We start from the raw sequence: 24,498 nt of genomic DNA, 5'->3' as shown, positions 1-24,498 counted from the left end.
AATCTACACTTTGTTAATGGGAGAAGTGCAGATGACCCAGCTGGTGAATTTACGTGTGTTAAATACAATGGTGCTTCCGTGGTGGATTATGTCTTGGTGTCGACCGATATTTATAAGCTGATTCGATCCTTCCGTGTAGACTGTAGAACTGAGTCTGATCATCTACCCCTCATTTGTTCATTATCATACTATATAGCCCAAAACGATTCTAAATATTGTTTCGATGATAATACTCTCCCTTATTCCAAACTAATTTGGAAAGATAAACAAGCTGCAACGTATAAAGATAATGTTGCCAGGAATATTGACAATCTCAAGTTAAAGTTCCCAATTCTATTGCAAAGCAGTGCTGACAATGCGCTAACGCTTTTTGAATCCTTTATTTACTCCTGTGCTCAAGGTTGTATTGTTAAACCGTCTGGTAACACGAAACATTCCGACAAGTACCAACCCCCATGGTTTGATCACCAATGTTTAAATTTAAAAACCGAAAATTACACTGCTTTAAAATTTTTTAGAACAACAAATAATTCACAGCACCTTTCTGATTATAAAGACCAGAAATATGAATTTAAAAATCTTTGTAAAAGTAAGAAAGCTTCATTTGAAAAATATCGCAATGATCAACTTCTTCAGAACTTATCTGATCCGAATAAATTTTGGAAAACACTTAAAAGTTGGAAACCAAGGGATTTCATCAATCGTGGTATTTCCCCGGTACAATGGGCTAAGTATTTCGAAAATTTACTTAATCCATTAGTCGATATAGTTGATGATTCTTTTTCGCATGAAGCTTCCCAAGTCGTGGAATCATTCGAGAATATTTGTAATGATCAAACATGTGTAAGCGACTTATTATTAAATTGTGTGATTTCGGAATTTGAAGTTAGTAAATGTCTTAAAGGGGCCAAATCGGGCACCTCCCCCGGTCCTGATGGGTTGGTTATCGATTTCATAAAAGCCTGCTCGGAACAGTTCATACCCATTCTTACTTTGTTATTTAATAATATCTTTGACTCTGGGTATTTTCCGACTTCATGGTCCAAAGCACTGATAACCCCATTGCATAAAAAAGGTTCTAAGTCTGAACCGAATAATTACAGAGGAATTTCGTTGTTAGATAGCATTGGTAAACTATATGCTTCAGTACTAAACTCGAGGCTTAAGAGTTGGTCAGAAACACAGGGTAAAATTGATGAAGCCCAGGCTGGATATCGCAAGGGTCGGTCTACAATCAATCATGCGTTTACTCTTCAGGGTCTGGTACAAAAATATCTATCCAAATCCAAAGGGAGGCTATTTGTATTATACGTTGACTTCAGTAAGGCATATGATTGTTTAAGCAGAATTAAACTGCTATCTGTATTAATAAAGGTCTCCATGGGAAAATGTATGCTACATTAACTTCTATGTATAAATCTGTTACCTCCTGTGTAAAACTTGATTCTTATGTAACACGATCGTTTAATTGTGATTCCGGTGTAAGGCAAGGATGTATTTTAAGCCCATTGTTATTTTGTTTATATATTAACAATCTTGTTGAGATGCTAAATTCTTCAAACTGCAGGGGTATATTTACCATTCCAGAAGCACCAGAAATTGCTTCATTATTATATGCTGACGACGTGTCATTGGTCTCTGATTCAGTTGGGGATTTACAATATAAAATTAATTTGTTAGAGAAATTTTGTTCAAAGTTTAATCTTAAAGTAAATCCAGATAAAACCAAAATAATTGTTTTTAGAAACGGTGGTGTAATAAAGCAAAATGAGAAATGGTTCTTGAATAATCAACAAATAGAAACTGTAACTTATTATAACTATCTGGGCCTAATATTTTCCTCCAGATTGAACTGGAATAAAAATATTACTAACTTATCAATTAAAGCGGAGAAGGCCTTGATACCTATAAGAAGTTTAATTAGAAAGACGGAATATTTAGATATCAACCTGTGTTTCAAGATTTTTGATCATGTTATAAAACCTGTCCTCATCTATGGAGCCGAGTTGTGGGGTTTTCAATATCGGCACGAAATTGAAAAGGTGCATAACAACTTTTGCAAGTTCATTTTAGGAATTCATAAGAGTTCCTCAAACGCTGGAACACTTGGGGAATGTGGAAGACACAGTTTAAGCATATATTATACTTTGTGTTGTATTAAATATTGGTGTAAACTATTGCGTATGCCCATAGATCGTTATCCTAAACAAGTATTTATTATGTTAAAACAATTAGACAAAGCCGGCAGGGTTAGTTGGGTGACAAAGGTCAGAATTATGTTATATTCCTTAGGATTTGGTTATGTTTTTGAAACTGAAATGATCGGCAATTTTAACATGTTTATAAGTCAAATTAAGTTACGATTATCAGATATAAACTTACAAGAATGGTCAGCTAAATTATCAGAAAGCGAAAGTTTAACAGATTATTGCAAATTCAAAATAAATCTGGTTCAAGAATCTTATTTATTATCGAACATTCAATTAAAACACAGGAGAAATATTACAAAATTTAGGCTAAATCTATTACCAACATGTTTGAATTTGCATAGACGGAATCAAACTACTTTTCCATTATGTCTATTATGCCATCAATGTGATGAAGATTTATTTCATTTTATGTTTGAATGCATAGAAACGAAGAACATCAGAGATGTTTGTTTTGAACGTGTACATTTGGCAAATATCAGTCGTTGTAACTTCCTAAATCTGTCAAATTCTAGCGATCCTTGTATATTATTATCCATCTCCCATTATATAGAAAGGGTCACCAAGTATCATGTATAAATTGCTGTAAATAATTAAGTCCGTGCCAGTTGATTGTTTGTAAATATAGCCTACTCAATTGCAACTACAGAATTATAATTATCTATACAGATATTTTGAAATTGAAAAAAAACCTTATGTCAGAATTGTATATAAACCTCCAATTGTCAACAATTAATAATTTTTGTATTGAATCGCACCTTTTAAAATATAATTGTACATATCATTTTCTAGTTGATTCAAACTTGTAGCGTTTGGTCTCTGACCTATATTACTGCAATAAACTTATTCTTCTATTCTTCTTATAAGATATACAAGCATGCCGATCGGATATCATTATTTCAAAATATATCATCACCACTGGTCAAAAACATAAGAGTTGGATAGCGACGATTCTTTAGCGAGAAATCATTTCGCCATATGTATCATCATATTAGTGTCGCTAAAATGTTCTAAAGGTGAACGACAGGTATAATTGTAAGCATTTCTTACAAATATAATTGAAATTTATATCATTCTATCAGGGATTCAGATTCTGATACCTTTACAGTACCTGAAAATAACTATAGGCCTATTGTACACGCAACACATAAATTTATAGAAAATTGGCAATCCTTGAATGAGATCTGACGTGTAAATACTGAAAATATATTGTGCAGTACGGTGTTCAAATAGACTTAAGTCACCAAAAAAAAAGGATCTTATTAAAGTAGCTAAGTCTCTAACTCAATATCATCAAAAACCTTTGACAATGAAAACACGAATTATTTGTCAAATTTAATCAATATTGGTGTTGTGATCTTACCGGGAAAAGATGGGCTTCTGATATCCAATATTTAAGACAAAATAAACATTTTATGATTGGTACACGAATCGTGTACCATAATGCGTTTCAGCGCAATTTATAACAGTCGACTTGGAAGAACGAGATTAGACATATTCCACGAATCATGCCCAATAAATACTATCGGTGTAGACTGGAATAACCAGACGCTAGAGATTGCCATTCGATTGAGACTTCTGGTGTATTTCGCCGAACATAACTGGCACTGCTTTGAAATTAGAGTAAAGATGGGTTGCCAGGCAACAAAACATACGCCCACAGCAGCTAAATCGTCCGAGCAGTCGACAAGGGTTGTCACATATTTATTCTTTTGTAGGTAATTAGGGGAATTTAATAGACAATTTCATACAGATGACATTATAATTTCCGTTGTTTGAAGGTTCACAAGGTTCTAAAATCTAAAACAAGGGCCGTAACTCTGGAAGCAATCTACAGAAATTGTTCAAAAATCGACAGGCTTTTTTGTTTTAATAATTCAAATAGTGCATATGAATTTCATACAGATCTGATGATAACTTTTGTTGTTCGAAAGTTCACAAAGTTCAACAAAGTAAATCAAGGGCCATAACTCTAGACTTAATTGATGGAAATTGCTGACATTCAATAGGCTTGTTTGTCTTCATTTCACTAATTTAGGTGATAACTGAAACTCAATAGGCTTTTTCGTTTTACTAATTTAAATGATACATATAAATTTCATACAGATCGGATAATAACTTTTGTCGTTAAAGCATTTACAAGGAACAACAAAGTGAAACAAGGGCCATAACTCACGGCGTAATTAACGGAAATTGCTGAAATTCAATAGGCTACTTCATTTCACTAATTTAAATGATGCATATCAATTTCAAACAGATCGGATGATAACTGTTGTCATTAGAGCCTTCACAATATTCAACAAAGTGAAACAAGGGCCATAACTCTAGATGTAATTAACGGAAATTGCTGAAATTCTATAGGCTTCTTTGCTTTACTAATTTAAATGATGCATATAAATTACATACAGATCGGTTGATAACTTCTGTTGTTAGAGCGTTCACAAGGTGCAACAAAGTTAAACAAGGGCCATAACTCCAGAAGAAATTAACGGAAATTGCTGAAATTCAAAAGGCTTCTTCATTTCACTAATTTAAATGATGCATATCAATTTCAAACAGATCAGATGATAACTGTTGTCATTAGAGCGTTCACAAGATTCAACAAAGTGAAACAAGGGCCATAACTCTAGATGTAATTAACGGAAATTGCTGAAATTCAATAGGCTTCTTTGTTTTACTAATTTAAATGATGCATATAAATTTCATACAGGTCGGTTGATAACTTTTGTCGTTAGAGCGTTCACAAGGTGAAACAAGGGCCATAACTCCAGAAGAAATTAACGGAAATTGCTGAAATTCAATAGGTTTCTTCATTTCACTAATTTAAATGATGCATATCAATTTCATACAGATCGGTTGATAACTTTTGTCATTAGAGCATTCACAACATTCAACAAAGTGAAACAAGGGCCATAACTCTAGATGTAATTAACGGAAATTGCTGAAATTCAATAAGCTTTATTTTACTAATTTAAATGATGCATATAAATTTCATACAGATCAGTTGATAACTTCTGTCGTTAGAGCGTTCACAAGGTGCAACAAAGTGAAACAAGGGCCATAACTCCAGAAGAAATTAACAGAAGTTATTGAAATTAAATAGGCTTCTTCATCTCACTAATGCAAACAACATATATCAATTTCAAAACAACCGGTTGATAAATGTAGTCTGTAGAGTGTTCACAAGAAATTATGGACGGACGGGGGCGACGGCAATGTGGGCGTATAAAAACGGAAAGTAGCTAAGTCTCTAACTCATCAAAAACCTTTGACAATGAAAACACGAATTATTTGTCAATTTTAATCAATATTGGTGTTGTGATCTTACCGGGAAAAGGTGGGCTTCTGATATCCAATATTTAAGACAAAATAAACATTTTATGATTGGTACACGATTCGTGTACCATAATGCGTTTCAGCGCAATTTATAACAGTCGACTTGGAAGAACGAGATTAGACATATTCCACGATTCATGCCCAATAAATACTATCGGTGTAGACTGGAATAACCAGACGCTAGAGATTGCCATTCGATTGAGACTTATGGCGTATTTCACCGAACATAATTGGCACTGCTTTGAAATTAGAGTAAAAACGGAAACGATTGAATGTAAATCAGTTTTTTTTACGCCCACATTTTCATGTGGATGTATATTTTACATTCATATTACATTATTATATAGCTTGTGTCAATTTGTAGGTCCCAAATATTAACGATTTTGCTCCTTTAAATCCAAACTGTGCTAATGTATTATAATTATACAGACCAGCAATTTCAGCAAGTTTGAAATTTTATTTTCATAAATTGTGACCAACTCAGCAGTTCAAAGGTTAAGAGCACAAAGCCAATAATTCCATCAAGATTTATATTTGGATCTAGTTCATGACAAGTCGAACAACCCCAGCAAGTCTTGATAGGGTTAATTTCTGTTAATAGAAACACAATCCAGCAGGTTTAGAATTATAATCTAAAGAAATCTGACCTGTAACTCTGAATTGGGTTCAAACATAAAACTTGTAAAAAAAATCCAAGATGGAAGATGACAATCGGAAGTTGGAGGACCGAAGTTTCAACATTATACAACCACATTTGGGTATTTAATTGTAGACAAAATGAAATGAAAGGGTTAACATTCTATTGTTCTGCTCTGACTGGGATAATGAAGACAGGGACTTGGAGAGAGAGAGAGAAATGGGGTTTAACGTCCACTTGACACAAACTAGGTCATTTCGGGACTAACATATTGTTTAATTTTATTTCAATAATTCGCTTGCGCATAGGGGTCTTTAGCAGTGGGAGGAAACCGGAGAAAACCCACGAGGTTGGACAGGCGACCCTACTCCTTGTCACGTACAACCGGGGATTCGAAACCACGGCAGTCGACTCAATGACCGACTTTATGATACAGCGCGCGTACGCTAACCATTAAGCCATCCAACCCCCCCAGCGACTTGGAGGCAAGCAAAGATGTATAAAATGACAAAATAGTCAACACAAAAAGTGAGCAAAGGAAAAAAAAATGCTTCAGATTTTTCTATTTGATTTATTATTTTGTTTACAATACCAAATGCAACTGCAGATAAAACAATTTTTGTGTGATTAAATATGGCACAATTTCAATACTGAAAACAATTGGCTCTGAATTATCAAATGTATTATCACACTCTAATAAGACACTGCAACAACAATAATGTGAAACATTTGAAGGGATTCATGTCTTTATCAGATGAATTTAAATAACAGTCCCAGTAGCCACAGGACAATGAAAATAGACTTAATCCTATTCAGATTTTAGTGATTCTTCTGATCATGTTTAACTATATTGGGGCAAAAAATATTACATTGTTATAGAAATTTTTTGTTTTAATGAACAAGTTTTCAAACACAATGGGAACTATGTATGTCATTCTTCATTAAATGCCTGGAGCTAAAGGGATTTCAAGGTCATTGATACACTGGTGTATTTTCAATGACATTTATGTACATTTAACAACCCAGACAGTTCTTTTACATACTACAATATCTATATATATATATTATATAACTTAAAAATACCACATGATTTATAGATGTCTTGTAAATTGGAAGGTGAACATGTCTTAATTCACAATAATGACATAAATGCAAAAATTAACATCACAGTGCCTACACATAATATTTATTTTAATGATTTTACACATCCACTGCAAACTGTCCAGGTTTAAGTAAATTAATTTAATGGTCAATAAACATAAAAAAAAATCAACTAAATTTTATTTAAAGCAAGTAAAAGATCAACAACAAATAACAATGTATATTTGAATATATCTATAATAATAAACATTAGGTCTGGTGTATTTTGATTATGGTTTGTCATTTTGCCATTTAAGGGTGTGTATATTTCATTACCCAGTATCTGAATCTAAAAAAAATTTATAAACATTTTTTAGCTTTAGTTTTCTTGCAAACCTTGTACTACAGGGGTTGTGATTACACAAATCTTGATTAGAAACAACAGAATCATGGCATGCACTAATTTATCCATAGTATATGCCAACACTGTTTGATTGAAATTATGTTAAATTATCTAATTCCAGCAAGCCAAACATTACTATAACAGCAAGGCTCACACTATAAAAGCAACACTCAACTTGGGATTAATATGAATTTCAAAATGTAAGCTTGAGAGAAACCCGGTAAACTTTCAGTGGATCACCATTAATGCTGCATACCATATATAATTTATATGAAAGACTTATAATGTCTATCAATTCAATACAAATTTGAACAATTATAATTGAAATTTGAAACTGAGTATAATTAGATCATTATTTCAACAAAGTAAATTTTAAATATACAGAATATGATATAGACATAATCACAAGGTTTGTTAATTAATAAATAAATATCTTTTAGAGGCATTTAGTAACTGGATAGAGCAATAAACTATAAACACATACTTATGTTTATAAATAATTGCTCTACACACTTGTTACTGTACTTGCTTGAAAACGTTGAGAGAATACTCTTCGAAACGTCGCCCAAATAAATCAGTAATTGTTCTTCCATAAGTATGTGTTATAGTTTATTAATAAATAAATAGTACAATTATTAGTACATTTCTATGGGAATATTTCTATAAATCCAACTATTCTACATACGTGTACATTACATACAAGCTTTCCATAAAGGCAACACGGGTCTAAAATATATCAGCACCTTTGCATAATGAACACAACAAATCAAATAGTACCTATGTTCAGTAGAGTGTTGGCATCATATCTGTAATGACAAGCCAAGATCAAGCATACATTAAAGATACATTATGTAAGATTTAGATAAAGAACTAGCAATTCTTGCTATAATAGTTCGAAAGAAGATGATGTAAAATGAATAATTTGAAAATTTCATTCAAATTACTCTATTGCAAGCAAAGATATTAGCCTTTGAAGATTTGACAGACGTGTGCAATAATTTCAACCACCGTACTGGTTGATCGAAGCTAAGTCTTGGTTCTCCATATTTGATTAAATCAAAGTATCGCTGAACCATTCTAATCTATTTAATATCGGAGAAATCTGATGCCATCGAGAGTTGATTAAGGCCTGGATCAGTTAATTAATGTCTAATTAATACTATAGAAAACATTTCAGGCCTAAAGAAAGTCCTGCAATAGGCAGATTTAGCTCTTGCATAATGCATGTTTAATATACCATGACTTGTAGTGATAAACATTACCGTTAGCTTCTACTCAACACAGGACAGGTAGTATGAATTAGGAACTTTTGTGTATACATGTTATTTTTATACCGGTATCTATTTCTACAGGCCAGCGCTGGCATTTCTTAAAGAAACGCTCACAAAACTTGCAAACGAACATCAATGCTTGATGACGCCAAGCAAATCAGACCTACCGGTACTTAAAGGGACTATCCCGAATTGAACAGAGTCGCAAAAATAAAAGTCCGAGTACGTATGAAATTTAAGCACCAAAATATAAAGGAATGGTGTATTTACCCTGTCTCAAAATTTCAGCTCGAAATATTGAGGCATTTGGACGTGAACCTCAAAACTGCTTATCCGGACACGTAACCCTTTTAAGATTTTGGGTCAATTCTTTCGTTGGGTGACCTGATAATCAATTCCCGTTCCTTTAGAGGTTTATACAGTGAATGACCCATGTGCTGTACTTCATAACGAAAGGTAAATTTCACCTACACATTATTCTTATAAAATAAGTCTGGTTTTATCCAGACACCGCAGAATACAGCTTGGGGCACCGGTCCCCACTTCCAGATTAAGACTGACGGGTTTAAGTTGTTTGAAAACGTATCAAATATATTGAGTTAGTTGCTCGGCCCTAAGGTAGAGGATTTTAACACAAAAGTATCCAGTTTTATTCTCCGAAATATTATCGGGATTGGCCCTTTAAGACCCAGTTTTTACCACCAAATTACTTGAAGGGCATCCTGATTTTATGCCTGCTTTTTTAAATGAACTTATATATGTATTATTACATGCACACATATACATTTAGATCATATCAAAACAACATTTTATCATAAGCTTCATATAGTCAACTCAGGAAATTAGAAACTCAATTCAAATTACTCTACCATTTAGAATTATCAAATTACATGTCAATTCAATAATAGTATTTTGCTTTCAATTACATTTAAAAGACTCAAAGAGGTAAACATACTATATAAATTGTACACGATATATAATTACAGAACCTGGCCAAGATTAATGGTATGTATATTCAAACTATAAATTCATTGTAATGAAACAATATTCAATGAATAACTAAACTAAAATAAAATGGTAACACAAAATTGTTTTTTTTTAAAAGTCTAGCTATTCAAATCATTTCATTCTTTGAAAGTTGATAATCTGATTTGATGCTGACAATGACTTTAATAAAGAACATTTATGATTTAAAATTAATATTAAAGATACATTATGTAAGATTTAGATAAAGTGTTAGTTGTTCTTGCTGTAATAGTTCGAAAATAGATAATGTAAAATGAATAATTTGAAAATTTCATTCCAATTACTCTTTTGCGAATGAAGATATTAGCCTTTGAAGGTTTGACAAGACGTGTGCAATAATTACAACCACCGTACTGGTTGTTCAAAGCCAAGTCTCGCTCCTCCATTTTTAAATTAAATTAAAATATTGCTGAACCATTCTAATCTATGTTAAACATAAATTATGCAAAAGCTTAATCTGCCCATTGCAGGTCTTTCTTTCGACCTGAAATGTTATCTAAATTATTAATTAGACATTAATTAACTTATCCAGACCATAATCAACTCTCGATGTCATCGCTAGCCTGCAATGTTTAGCGGATTGGAATACATTTTTTGAAAAATAATTAAACATAAAAATGGATAATCAAGACTTTGTTTTTTTATCGTACAGACTTTAGTAATGATGATCGAGGCTAGGCTAAAATTCAAAAGCAATTTGACTGAAATTTTCAGCATATTCTATTTACGTTATCTATTTTTTCAAACTATTACAGCGAGAACTGTCAACTTTTGATCTAATCTCCCATAATGCCCCTTTAATAAAACAGGTTAACTCAAAGACTTCTAATCTTTATCTCAGTCCTGTACAAATGTTAGATTTCAAAGAGGATTGTTGCGGTTTCCAACCATACACCTGCACTAATGTCTGGATAGCAGTGTCTTTAGACTTGCCATAATGTGCTACCTGTAGTTATATTTATTAAGGTCACACAGAACACATAAACAATAGACCACAATTCCTTATTTCACTTACATAACTCTGTAAAGCATTGTTGGCAAAAAGCTCAATAATTTGAGGTGACACTTTCGGATAAAGTGAATTGTCCATTTCTTCATTTTGGTGTTTGATTTGCATACTTTTATTGATGGATACGGAATCTGAGACTCCTCCATTTAATATCTAACATACTTTACAGTACGGCCGTCACGATGGTTTGACGGGACACGATATTACCGTGTTTTTTATCGTGGAATTCCGTGATTTACCGAGTGAACACCGAGCGAATATCGAGTGACACGATAGCACTGCCTCGGTGTTGGAAACACGGTGTGACTCGGTGTTTTAATTAAACCATGCCTCTGATCGTTTATTTTAGGATGAAGTACATGTAGAGCTATACATTGTTATTATAGATCACTTAATGTGTTGGTAGCTACGTGTGAAGATTTGCGTACGCGTTTCTTTGATCTGTTATATCATGGACCGTATATAGGGTTATATCACAGGGTAATTCTGTTATTTAAACCCGGGTATTGTCATCTTTTAAACAGAAATATGCTTATACCGATACATTATTACTTCATTAATATGTTAGACATTTGTAAGACTTGCATCGATGGACCATTACAAATTCAATCAAATTACTGAAAAATTATAACATGACACCAATATATGCTAGTCTTACCGGGGGCGTAGATTTATCCATCTAAATAGTAATTCACATACTGATAAATAATTCTGGTTTAAATCACAAATAAATTAAAAGCCTTTGTCTCCTGATATGTAATCACACAAAGTCAGAATTCACCGTCAACAAGTTTATGGAACTTTGCTGAACACATGTACATTGACACGTATCAGTCCGATAATACCTTGCTGACGTTTTCATTTCGGCACCATAGAGTCTGGTGGATGCATACTGTCAATCAAGGTTCCACAATGAGAACTGACACGTGACATGAAAGGAAATCGACTGACAGAACATAGACGCCCCTTTAACAACAAACTATTACCTTGTTGTAGTCTTGTGCTCGTGGACAATATGACTTTTATTGTTAATTGTCAGTAGTAATAAATACATATTTTCAAAAGAGATGTCGATTTCTTTTTGATTATACATGAAGCTTCAGTCCATTCAATTACCTGTATTTATTACTCAAATGGTTTCTTAATTAGCAGAATGTGAAAATAAAGAAAACAAAGTTACACTTAAAATATGACTACGGTAACCAAGAAGTTATTCGTCGCGATTTCACGGGGTTGTTAGGATTCGACCGGACCCCCACCCAATCCGCTACATGTAATACCAATTTGTAACGAGTAATTGTGATTACTCTGTTACGGTAAAACTCGTATTTTTGTTTAAATCGGTACAGGCTTAAGGTTCACGCAGGCAGAGCGGCTTATGAACAAAATGATGTTTAGTCATTTGCAGTTGACATATTCTGCCTTACACCGGTGGAAATCATTTCATTATATTGTGCACAAACGTCATTCCTTAAATAGCCCCACGCCCCTTTAACAACTGAATTTTCTGTTAGACCATTTATTCTACACTCTTTGATGTGCTTTCTAGATTAATTAATTTCATAACTATTGAAGAATACCAGTTGGTTGTTTATATTGTTTTATTTACCTAACGATCAACGATAAGTTCACCAATGTTTTTGTAATAAAGTAGACCCGTATTGTTTGCTGATTGACTTTATCCCATGATTTAAAAAATTGGCGATGGTTAATATTGGGTCAACAATAATTCCTTAAATTGCGCCGGAGCCCCTTTTACATAAACGGAATTCGCATTTTATAAGACGGCGATTATTCGTACATGTATGTCGGGCCAAAAGGTCATTTCTTAAATAGTACGAACCTCCCTTTAACAAGAGAAATTGGAATGATATGTTTCGGCATGATAAATAATGTTAAAACTAATCGTTAATCTATTTTCCGTACACGAAACGAAACAACTCCAAATATAAGGAAACATTGTCGTGAATTTATCAGTTAGATTTTCGGCTGATATCTTTTACCGCTTACAAATGTACATTATTAAAAATTTACGCATTTGTAAAAAGTGTTTACCTTACCTTTTATACTCATATTGTAGATGTTAAATATCCTTAATACTTATCACAGGCAAATATAAAAATAATACCAATCCAAATTAATATCCTTTTGCAAATAAACTTGCATATATAATCAACTTGGAATACCAAAATTTAAATCGTAACGCATTGTGCTCTAAACGGTATCATAAATTATAAAATAAGCCAAAAATCAATGGACCTGTTGTAAGGTGAACACTGCATGGTTTCTGGCAACTTTGGGTCTTTGCGGCACAATGTAGTCTTAACCAATAAAAACAACAAAGTGGCTACGTGCGATTTTTTTCTTTGATCTTGGATCCAAGGGACGTTTCTGTTATTCAAACCAATCTGCACGAGAATGACAACATACAAGTTGACAGTTATCATTGATTTGGGGTTCATGTGGAATAGATTCTTCCATCGAAATACAGTTATTCTTTTCTAAAATAAAACGAGTGCCTTGGATTTTTGCGTGGATTTGATAGCGGTTATAATTAACTAATATTCTCTTACATCGGAGACTTGTGTCGCGTTCATTTCATTTTTACGGTAAGTACGAACTTATGTCTGATTTGAAAGCGCTTTCGAACCCCGTTGCAAGTTCTATTTGTCTTATTTCTATTTGTAAGACCGGTAACCCAAATACCGTTATAGTTTGCAATTTAAAAGTCTATCTTTGCCGTGATTCGAGAGTAGTTCTTAACTATAAACTCATAATATAGTAAATATGCAAAACAATTTGAACACGGAATAAATATCTAAACTGTGTAATACATGTATAGTCTTATGCATACGTGTCCTTCAAAGTGTACTAGACATGCAGCTTTACATGACTGGTTACATAATGTAACCGCATATATCGTGCAGAATATGTGAGCACGCATGTTCTAACTATACAAAGTGACCTAATGCGTCCGTATTATTAACGAAAATATTCAACATTCATAACATCGTGACTGTATATCGTTTTGACATCGATTGTTTATGACAAATAAATACCGTTAATTTTGCATGTAAAATTACACCGAGGCCTATCGTGTCGCACGACTATCGTGGCACACGATAGCGACTGCTACACCGAGTTATTTATCGTGGCAATATCGTGGCGTTATCGTGGCAATTTTCAACAAAAAACGACACGATAATCGTGTTTCATCAAAGCGTCGCGGCGGGCGTACTGTATATTAAAGAAAGGATGGATATGGATGATATACAATGTTGATTAATTATTTTACTTAAAATTAATTAAGATGATACCAAATAGATTTTACAGTATATTAATATATCTAAACTCTCTATATGACACATGTTCTATGACTGTTCACGATGGCAATTATTATTGGTCTATCCTCAGCAATATTTTTCTGCATGTACACAATAAGGGTAAAAAGTAATGTATTACTATTACTCATGCAACACATTTTATTTGGTTTAAACTGTCAAGGGATCAACAGAAGATCGTTTGCCTATGCATAGAACATGAGGCATATTGGTTGTGGAAGCTTACATACTGTACTGATTTCTGTGGATAATGTATAATTGATGGGTATAGGCGGTGGTTATGTCGTTGATATTAACATAGGGTTGGATTAAATAATAAAACCAGCTGTAAGTCTCAGTGATGAAAACTAACTGCACAGGTTGTACATCAATTAAATAAATCTAAACATAAAAGGTGTATTCAAAACCATGTTCTTGAATTACATAAGTACATATGATAACCATTGATATAAATGTTCATGTCTGTACTGAGTATGGTATTGATTTGAAAAATTTGGGCCAAGATGGGGTTTGCTTAACATTCTAAACTTTTTGATAGTCAATCTGTACCCCTACTGATCAATGATATTTGTTCACAAGCCTTTACAAACAGTAGTTTTGAATACACCTGCAGATTTACATGTGGTCTTTAAATATAAAGACATAATACAGGGGGAGATAAATCTAATGTATTATTAGCAGCAACCACCACTCTCTGGTTCTCCCTCTGCTAGATGTACTGTTTCTTTAGGACGAGCAAAACCATACTTGACTCCATCCCAACCTTCTTCTATTTTGATTTTTCCATCCTCTATATTGTGATAGATATCTTTGGCAATCAAAGAAAATGATTCCTCTACATTCTGTCCATTCATGGCCGAAGTTTCAACAAATTTCAAACCGTTTATTTCAGCAAACCTTCGCCCATCTCTTGTTGGTACCTGTCGAGCTTCATCCTGATCTGCTTTATGACCAATTATAAGATACACAGCTTGATGGGGATCTATATGCATCTTAGCTTCAGCATACCATTCCTTTACATTATCAAAACTACTCTTTTTAGTAATGTCATATAATATCATAACACCCACAGAATTTCTATAATACGACCTTGTTATTGACCTGAAAATACAAAACAAAAAAAACATTTATTCAAATTATTGATAAAAATTCACAAAATTTATTTAGTCTCAATTATCCTGTCCTCTTGTTCTGCCAGACAGAATTGACAATAAATCATCCTTAAAGTTACAATTTCATATTTTTAAAGTGAGAATTTCATATTTTCTAAGAAAGTTAAAACATAATTATTTCTATGTCATTTGCTCAATAGGTTGTCAACTCACTATTATAGGATCATAGGTATCATTCTCCCACTTATAAATCCTTCACCCCGGAAATACTAACCCAATTATCTCCCTTGTTTTTTCTATCCCCCTCCCCCCCCCCCCCCCCAACAAGCAATAGTGAATTATAGGATTAATAGGATTATTCTTTAACAAGGTAGGACTGTTTTTAGATACCATCTATTTTAAGGCTTTATTTTAATACATTTTAAAAATATAACTTAAAGTTGCAATTTCATATTTTTAAGTTATATTTTTAAAATGTATTATCATTTTCAACTTCAAATTCAAACGTTTGAAGTTAGCTATTCCATGGTGGGGAATAGGAAAAAAAGGGAGGTAATTGTGTTATTATTTCTGGTGTGAAGATTTGTAAGTGTGAGAAAGATAATCTATGATCGTATAATAGTGAGCTGACAACCTATTGAGCCAAAGACATAGAAATAATTGTTTTGACTTTCTTAGAAAATATGAAATTGTAACTTTAAACTTGAACTCTTTTGGATAGAGCACACTTAAAATAGTTGGAATGCAATCGTTGTCTCTCATTGGCTAGCCTACAGGTGTTGTAATCAGTGTAGTCATTTGCTGTAATGTTAGTGGAACTTTTGGCCACCATTGACTCTAATGTTAATTCTTGTCTTTTGACATGCTCTAAGTTTTCCCAAAATATTCGTGGGTTTGAACACTTTCTACCATTGATGGAGAAACATGTTGCATTGTTTTGCTCGAAGCATGTACATGTATGAGGTACACCATGGAAATCTTGAGATACACAAACTATCTGCCCAACCCACACGTATCAACATAACCAACCTCTTAACTCTTGTTATCCTTCCACCTCTAAATTATGAATATTCACCAAAACCTGACAGAAAATGTAAATTCAAACCCTTTTCTTTGATTCTAAACCAAAAAGTCAACTTGTCACCTTAAGTTTACGGAAGAAATACTTATTGCAGTAATCTGCCTGTCTTTACATGGTACATGTACATAAATGTATCTGTAAGCTTACACAATTCCATACAATATTACAATTATCGAATAAGTTTAAGGCTTATACACCAGTTCTTTATCCATTTGGAAACCAATTGGCCAAAGGCCATAATTGGTCAATTGTATTTATTGTATCTGTAGGCCATGAGTACCAAACTGTAAAAATAAACAAGGCTATAGATCTGTGACCAATAACTGCATCCAATGTAGCCTTAATTTTCCTTCAATACATGTACAGTATGTGGTTGATACACAACCTATTTAAAGAAAATCCTATATTACTGTAAGATACATTATGGGAGATTAGATAAAGAACTGGCAGTTCTCACTATAATAATAATAGTTAAAAACTAGGTAATGTAAAGAGAATTTGCTGAAAATTTCAGTCAAATTGATCCACTCTGACCCAAGATTTTAGCGATTGAATTTTCGGCCTAGCCTCGATCGTCATTAGTTGGTACGATAAAAAACATAGTCTCGATAATCCATTTCATGATTAAACAAGCCAACAGTGAGGCTGATGTCCCCCGCCGAAATCCCCAAATAAATAGATGACACATATTAATTAATCGCACATCTATTTTTTTTCCAAAGTATCAAGCAATCAAACTGATTATCAACTATACACTAAGTTTCATCACTCTCTATCAGATAGAATCAAAGTTATCTTGTCCCAAAGCAGGAAATTGCTTATCTCTGCTTAGCTTTAGCTCGATATGTTAATCATTGAACTCAGTCAAGACGAACATCTACATCAAGTTTAAACATTCTACCTCAATTAGAAGAAGAGTTGTTATGTTCCAAAGTCTTGACCAATCAAACTGCTTATTGCTCGTTAGCCTAAGCAGAAAATTCTCATCATCAAACTTAGTCAAGGTATTGATGTAATGAAACTATACACCAAGTTTCATCAATCTCACTTAATTAGAACCAAATTTATCGTGTTCCAAAGCATCAACCAGTCAAATTGCTTATCTCTGCTTACCCTAAGCCGAAAATGACGATCTTCGCACTCCATCAAGGCATTGACCTCATAAACCCATACACCAAGTTTGAACATCCAAGCTTAATTAGAGAGAGATAAATGGGGTTTAATGTCCACTCGACACAAACTAGGTCATTTCGGGACTAACATATGGTTTAATTTTATTTACATAATTCGCTTGCGCGTAGGTGTCTTTGGCAGTGGGAGGAAACCGGAGAACCCAGAGAAAACCCACGAGGTTGGACAGGCGACCCTACTCCTTGCCACGTACAAACGGGGATTCGAAACCACGCCAGTCGACTCAATGACAGACTTTATGATACAGCGCACGCACGCTAACCATTCAGCCATCCAACCCCCCAAGCTTAATTAGAAATGAAATGAAATGGGGTTTAACGTCCTACTGTTTTGCTCCGAACTGGGCTAATGAAGACGGGCATACGCCATACAGTGTGCTATGAGGGAAATTTTGCCCGGACAGCGGCACTACGGCCTACTCTTATATCGAATTCCAACTGTCAAGGGATCTTTTACGTGCACGCCAATGAGTACACGGGACCTCGGTTTTTCGTCACATCCAAACGACTAGACAGCTGTCCTTGTCAGCCCCTCCGTCCTGCATCACTGACAAGGGAGAACCACGCCGGAAAATCTGGATGAACTTTCTAGGCCAATGCAGGGATCGAACACCCGACCCCCAGGCTAGCGAGCCAGCGCCTTACCCACTTAGCCACCGTGATCCCCAGCTTAATTAGAAGGAGAGTTATTGTGTTCCATAGTCTCGGCCAATCAAATTGCTTTTCGCTCTGCTTACCATGAGCAGAAAATGCTCATCATCGAACTTAGTCAAGATATTGATGTAATGAAACTATACACAGAGTTTCATCACTCTCACGTAAGTGGAACTAAAGTTATCGTGTCTCAAAGCATCAACCAATCAAATTGCTTATCTCTGCTTACCCTAAGCAGAAAATGCTTATCTTCACACTCCATCAAGACATTGACCTAATAAACACCTACACCAAGTTTGAACATTCTAGCTCAATTAGAAGGAGGGTTATTGTGTTCCAAAGTCTCAGCCAATCAAATTGCTTATCGCTCTGCTTACCCTGACTAGAAAATGCTCATCATCGAACTTAGTCAAGGTATTGATGTAATGAAACTATACACCAAGTTTCATCACTCTCACTTAATTGGAACTAAAGTTATCGTGTCCCAAAGCACCAACCAATCAAAATGCTTATCTTTGCTTAACCTAAGCAGAAAATGCTTATCTTCACACTCCATCAAGGCATTGACCTAATAAACACCTACACCAAGTTTGAACATTCTAGGTCAATTAGGAGGAGAGTTATTGTGTCCCAAAAAGTGTGACGGACAGACAGACGGATGGACAGACAGCAGAAAATGTTCATCTTCGAACTCCATCTAGGCATTGACCTAATAAACTCCTACACCAAGTTTGAACATTCTAGCTTAATTAGAAGGAGAGTTATTGTGTCCCAAAAAGTGTGACGGACAGACGGACGGACGGACAGACGGACGAACCCATTTTAATAGTGAGAATGAAAATGGAGCAGCAAATGGGAACCTAATCCAGTAAACATCACAGGCTATAGTTGACATCGCGAGTTGATTATGGTCTGGATAGGTTAATTAATGTCTAATTAATAGTTTAGATAACATTTCAGGCCTAAAGAAAGACCTGCAATTGGCAGATTTAGCTCTTGCATAATGTATGTTTAATGAAGTAAATATATCTTAGCTAAGATTCCATACTTAATTCCAACTGAAAAACCATTCAATGAATAAAATTTGAAGACTTTTAAATATGGCCTCAAAGGCAATAGTTTCAAGCTTCTACTGTATTAAAATTTTCAAGATCTATTCTAACGAAATACTACATGTACATGTAGCTTCATTCATCTTATATTATAAATACTGTAGTGTATTTAATCTTTTTACTATTTAGTTTACCTGTCATGTAAGTCTGCATTATCATAGTAGGGATTATATGGCTAAATATAAAATAATAGGGAAGAAACTCTTACACACCACACAATCATTGATTTTTCTGTCCTAACATTACAATCTATAATTGTAGTAGACTGCTAGAATGAATAGAGATGGATGTCTACCACACATCACGATCTAAAATGTCAATATACATGTAATAGTATTATAATATAATCAGCTTAATGGTCGGTAATACCTAGTATTCTTGTATTAAAAGAACGAAACAAACAAACCAATAAATGTCTTGTGAATGGGCACACATAGATTTTAATGAATTATGTCATAAATGTCTGTCTAGGTCTGACTTGAGCGCAACTGAATTTTTGGTTTCTCATACGAAATTCACTATAGAAAATTTTGAAATTCAGTAGGGTTCAATAATCCCATCAAGTTTTTAAAATTCTATCAATCTTTCATAACTTAAAATGCAAACAAGAGGATAACTGTGATTTTTGATTGAAACTTTTGAAATTTCACTACTGGTCGGGTTCTTAAACAATGAATAATCCCTGCAAATTTGAAAAAAAAACTTGTTAAGAACTCCGACCTGTAGTGTAGACAAACAATGGGCAGGGTGACGACCCTACATTCATATCAAATGTGGTCATCAATTTTCATGATAAATTTATTAAATATGAAAGTGTCTTAAAAGCATATTAACATCTGTATCAGTTTTACAATCTTTAGTCTAGAAGTGGTACAATTTAATTTTTTTTTACACATTACATGTACGTACATAGCCTACAGTGTATGCCAACATAAAATGTACTTTAATTTTGGTCTGCCCTTTCTGTTAGTCAACATATCCAACTTCTTGAATAGCTTCTGCACAAAGTATGTGTATTTTATTGTTATGTTTCTCAGGAATTTTAACTGTCTGGGATTGATTGGCTAGTCATATTGAAATTTGAGGTCATGTATTGATCGATGTTTTACCAATTATTGACTATCACAGTGTAATGGTGCAACATATTAACAATGTAGTATGAAAAGTAGGCCTATTAATCCATGCATGTAAATGAGTTTATCTTCAACTGTGACTATTGATTGAATGTTGCAAGCAATGAGTATGCATGCTGAAGGTTGCAGAGCCTTCAACAATGACATACATGTACAGTATACAAATAAAAAGAAATGTACAGAAACTAAAAGATCCGTAATTTGCACTCAAGCTGGGATTTCAAGCACAAGTCGTAATCCTTCTGGTGTTTATCATTTTGTTGGGTACAGATTTGCCTTTTTTCAGTCTTTTTATTGATACCATTAATATACATTGTATGTCCAGCTAAAAGTTCAAAATATCAAATACAGGATACCATATAGGCCTATACACCTGACATGTTGTCAGGTACAACTGAAAACATGATTTCCAGGCCTAACATATAAAGTACTGCCTCAATCAACTCTGAATAATAAGGTAAATAGATAGACTTAATCTACATGTACATGTACACCATATACAAAATCACTGCAGAAGTGATCCAGAATAGTAGAAATACCTCCTTCATACATTTCACCAGTTACAGCTGGCTGTCAAGGGAGAGTGAACATTTCCTTTAGAACATCATGGCATAATACCTACATGTAATCCCCATCTCCCCAAAACTATAGTATTCCTATAGCTATCTAATGTGTTGCGAGGTATATTATTTTGTTACAGATTATGAATAAAAAGAGAGAGTTCACATATATACTAAGCAGCAAAAGAAACGTCAGGTTGGTATGTTACTCTGAATAGACACATTGCATAAAACTTGCCAAATGGTTTTATTGTATATTTGTGACCACATCTCCAACTTTACCTGAGCAATAAGGCTTCTTCCCAAACACAGAATTGAACCCGGGAAATGTTCTCAAAAATCGCAACCTGCCTTCTGAGATGGTATTGTGTTCTCCATGATTTTCATGTAACTCATGCTGCACGTGCTGTTCACCGGGACCAGCCCTATGAAATGCACCACCATACCTTTTTGAATCATTCACACTACAACGTCAGCAGCATGCCACAACATATGACAGCTCAGAGGAACCAGGCGCTTGGAAGACTCGACGCTGGCCAAGCCGTTGCCAATCACTTCCAAGTCAATGTTCGGACCATTTACAGGCTTAAGCAATGCTTTCGGGCCACCAACACCACGGATGATAGCCCCCGAACTGGTAGACCAAGGGTTACCACAAGGCGAAAAGACCGCCATGTTGTGCGACAGCACGTGCAGAATCCCTTAACACAGGCATCTGAGACAGCACGTCAGACAGTGGGAAAACACGGAAGACCCATCAGTACCGATACAGTGCGGCGACGTCTGACCAGAGAGAACATCCATTGCCGTAGACCTTACTGTGGACCGATCCTCCCCCTCGCCATCGACGTGAACATCTACAGTTAGCCCAACAACACCAGAACTGGCAACACGGGCAATGTAGAACTGTTCTTTTCGCAGTTGAGGGTCGGTATTGTGTATCAACTGCAGATGGCAGGACCAGAATATGGCCTCGACGTGGCCAGCGTTATTCTGACCAATGTGTCATGGAACGAGACTCATGGGAAGGTCCAAGCATAATAGTTTGGAGTGGAATCAGCCTGAACCAGAGAGTGGGTCCTGTGGTGTTCCAAAATCTTGGTCCAGGTAGAGGAGGCGGCATCACAGCAATGTGCTACATCGATCAAGCGCTCAGACCCCACGTCATACCACATTTTGCAACTTTTTCCAGCATGACAACGTCCGTGCCCACAGCGCCAGAGTTACTCGCATGGGACTTTCTACAGCAGAACGGTTGTCAACTTTATGCACTGGCCAGCCCTTAGTTCAGACTTAAACCCAATTGAACATCTTTGGGATGAAATTCAGAGGAGACTTAATAACATCGCACCGAGATCAAACACAGCCGCTGAATTGCGCCAGGCTTTTCTAGAGTGTGGTTCCAGTTGCCAATGGTAGGGTGACCCGTGCACTCTACAGAAAGTTGGTCTCGACACGGCTAAATGTGCACGCTTCTGTTGCGTGTCTCGAACTGATTTCTGACTACCCCGCACTCTCTTTGAGTCGTTAAATAGCCATGGCATGTGCATTTCTCTACAAAATTATCAACTATTACAGCCGTAAAAAATCTATTGTTGACGATTTTGAATAGCAGTAAAATTTAGCTTCTTGGTTATTACAGCAGCTTTAGAAATTACGTTTGTTTTATTTTTTAAATTGCTTTATCATTAACTGTACCGTTAAGAGCTGCATCTTTTGGTTTAGTACAAATAATATCTCTGAAACACTCAGGTTAGACAAGAATATGATACTAGCAGTAGTTTCATTTTACTTTTACAAGTTTATTAAAACAATTGTTGAGTTGTCTAAAGTGCTTATTTCTATATTCAATTTCTTGTTCTAGCTTTCTGTTATGTTTCGTAAAAAAAGTAGTCTTGATTATCCCAACCTGTCAATCAGACGTAGAATGGTCGATAGACTGGTTAAGCGAGACTAATTTCAAAACAAGGGCAAGTAACCTATCTTTTACTCAAAAGTGTCTGGATGTTATGGACGACACTTGGAACCAGTTTTCAGTCTATTATTTATAGATGATTAATGGTCATAGCTTATTAAGTACAACATGATCGTTTATTTAGTGACTATAATTGTGTGAAACTGATTTGAGGCTTGGCATATATATAAATATTGAGGCGTAATTGTCGAGATATTTGGAGATATTTATTTATGGTGGGTCACCCTACCAATGGCGTTCATCAATCGTCTGGACCACTCCATATACATGTACAGACACTGCGCTGCTGTTATTGACAGTGACACTGGCGGTGAACACACCAGAAACTGATGTATAGACTGTGTACAGACTCTAAACCTTCTCGTAATGTCTTGGAATTGTGATGAATTAATCACTAATGTGTGTCAACATACTGTGCACAAAAAATTGCTTTGATCCATTTAGTAAGTCATTCTCTAGAATGATTTGATTAAAGTGCCCCTCTGATTTTGAAATCGTACTGACGGTTTTTTTTTTGCTGTTTAGTATATTTACAGTGTTAATGTTATTTACATGAATCCCATGTGATTATCATTCTACATTTTATCATCGTGTTACCTTTAACTTATTATGAGAGAATTACTTGTAGTGGGGTTCGTACATCCCTGCCCACCCTACAACTAGCCTCTAGATAAAATTGTAGCAGTCCATATGTATGATAACTGGGTTGAATTTCATGTCAAAGCTTACTACTTATGAGAGATGTTTTACAATGTAACAATCCTAGATATTTACACATAATAAAATATATTTTCTTTCTTTTCTTTAATACTTTAAACAACTGTTTTAAATGTAAATTAATAAATTCAGCTGTTTCTAATTATTAGTGAAATATTAATCAGTAAGTTGCCATGTTGAATACATTATGTAACTTTGCATTACATTTTGTCTGATAGTGATACAATACAGGTTATTTTTCAAGAAATTAATGTGTTTAATACATTTACCTAAATCGTTCTTGACCTGCAGTATCCCATAGTTGTAATTTCACTCGAATACCTGGTTTAACTTCGATCAGTCGAGCATAAAAATCTACTCCCACTGTTGGATCACAGGTCTCTTCAAATTTTCCATCAGTAAAATATTTCAATAATGATGATTTTCCTACAGTACTGTCTCCAATCAGTATCAGTCGGAATTGATACTCAAAAATAGGTTCGACCATTCTTCTTACTTAACAGAAGACGTCTATTTTGCTATCTACAAGTCAATCAACGATATCATTAATCATAAACACACTTATTTGTATTTACGTCGTCCGCATGACTTCCTATTCCCGATGTTTTGATCATGTGATCTAAAAATTGTGACTCTTTATAAAGTTTCTATTGA

General features: G+C 34.6%; 1 protein-coding gene across 2 annotated transcripts; it reads right to left on the bottom strand.

The window, feature by feature from the left end:
* Positions 1 to 6,735: 6,735 nt before the first annotated feature.
* On the bottom strand, positions 6,736 to 24,439 carry LOC126809865 (ras-related protein Rab-39B). 2 transcript variants are annotated; one of them, XR_008785993.1, is made up of 3 exons: positions 24,114 to 24,439; positions 12,500 to 15,411; positions 6,736 to 12,467 (listed from the first exon to the last, which is right to left on the bottom strand). XR_008785993.1 is itself a non-coding variant. In XM_050534702.2 (2 exons), the coding sequence occupies exons 1-2, from the start codon at positions 24,329 to 24,331 to the stop codon at positions 14,985 to 14,987; spliced, it is 645 nt and encodes a 214-aa protein (XP_050390659.1). In that variant the 5' UTR covers positions 24,332 to 24,439; the 3' UTR covers positions 6,736 to 14,984. The 2 variants fall into 2 exon arrangements, 1 of the variants encoding a protein (XP_050390659.1); XM_050534702.2 differs by having other exon boundaries at positions 6,736 to 15,411.
* Between the last annotated feature and the right edge of the window lie 59 nt (positions 24,440 to 24,498).

The sequence above is a fragment of the Patella vulgata genome, chromosome 2 (assembly GCF_932274485.2).
Source record: "Patella vulgata chromosome 2, xgPatVulg1.2, whole genome shotgun sequence".
Classification (NCBI taxonomy): domain Eukaryota; kingdom Metazoa; phylum Mollusca; class Gastropoda; family Patellidae; genus Patella; species Patella vulgata.
The sequence above is the reverse complement of the archived record's forward strand: the minus strand, read 5'-3'. Positions and strand labels throughout refer to the sequence as shown.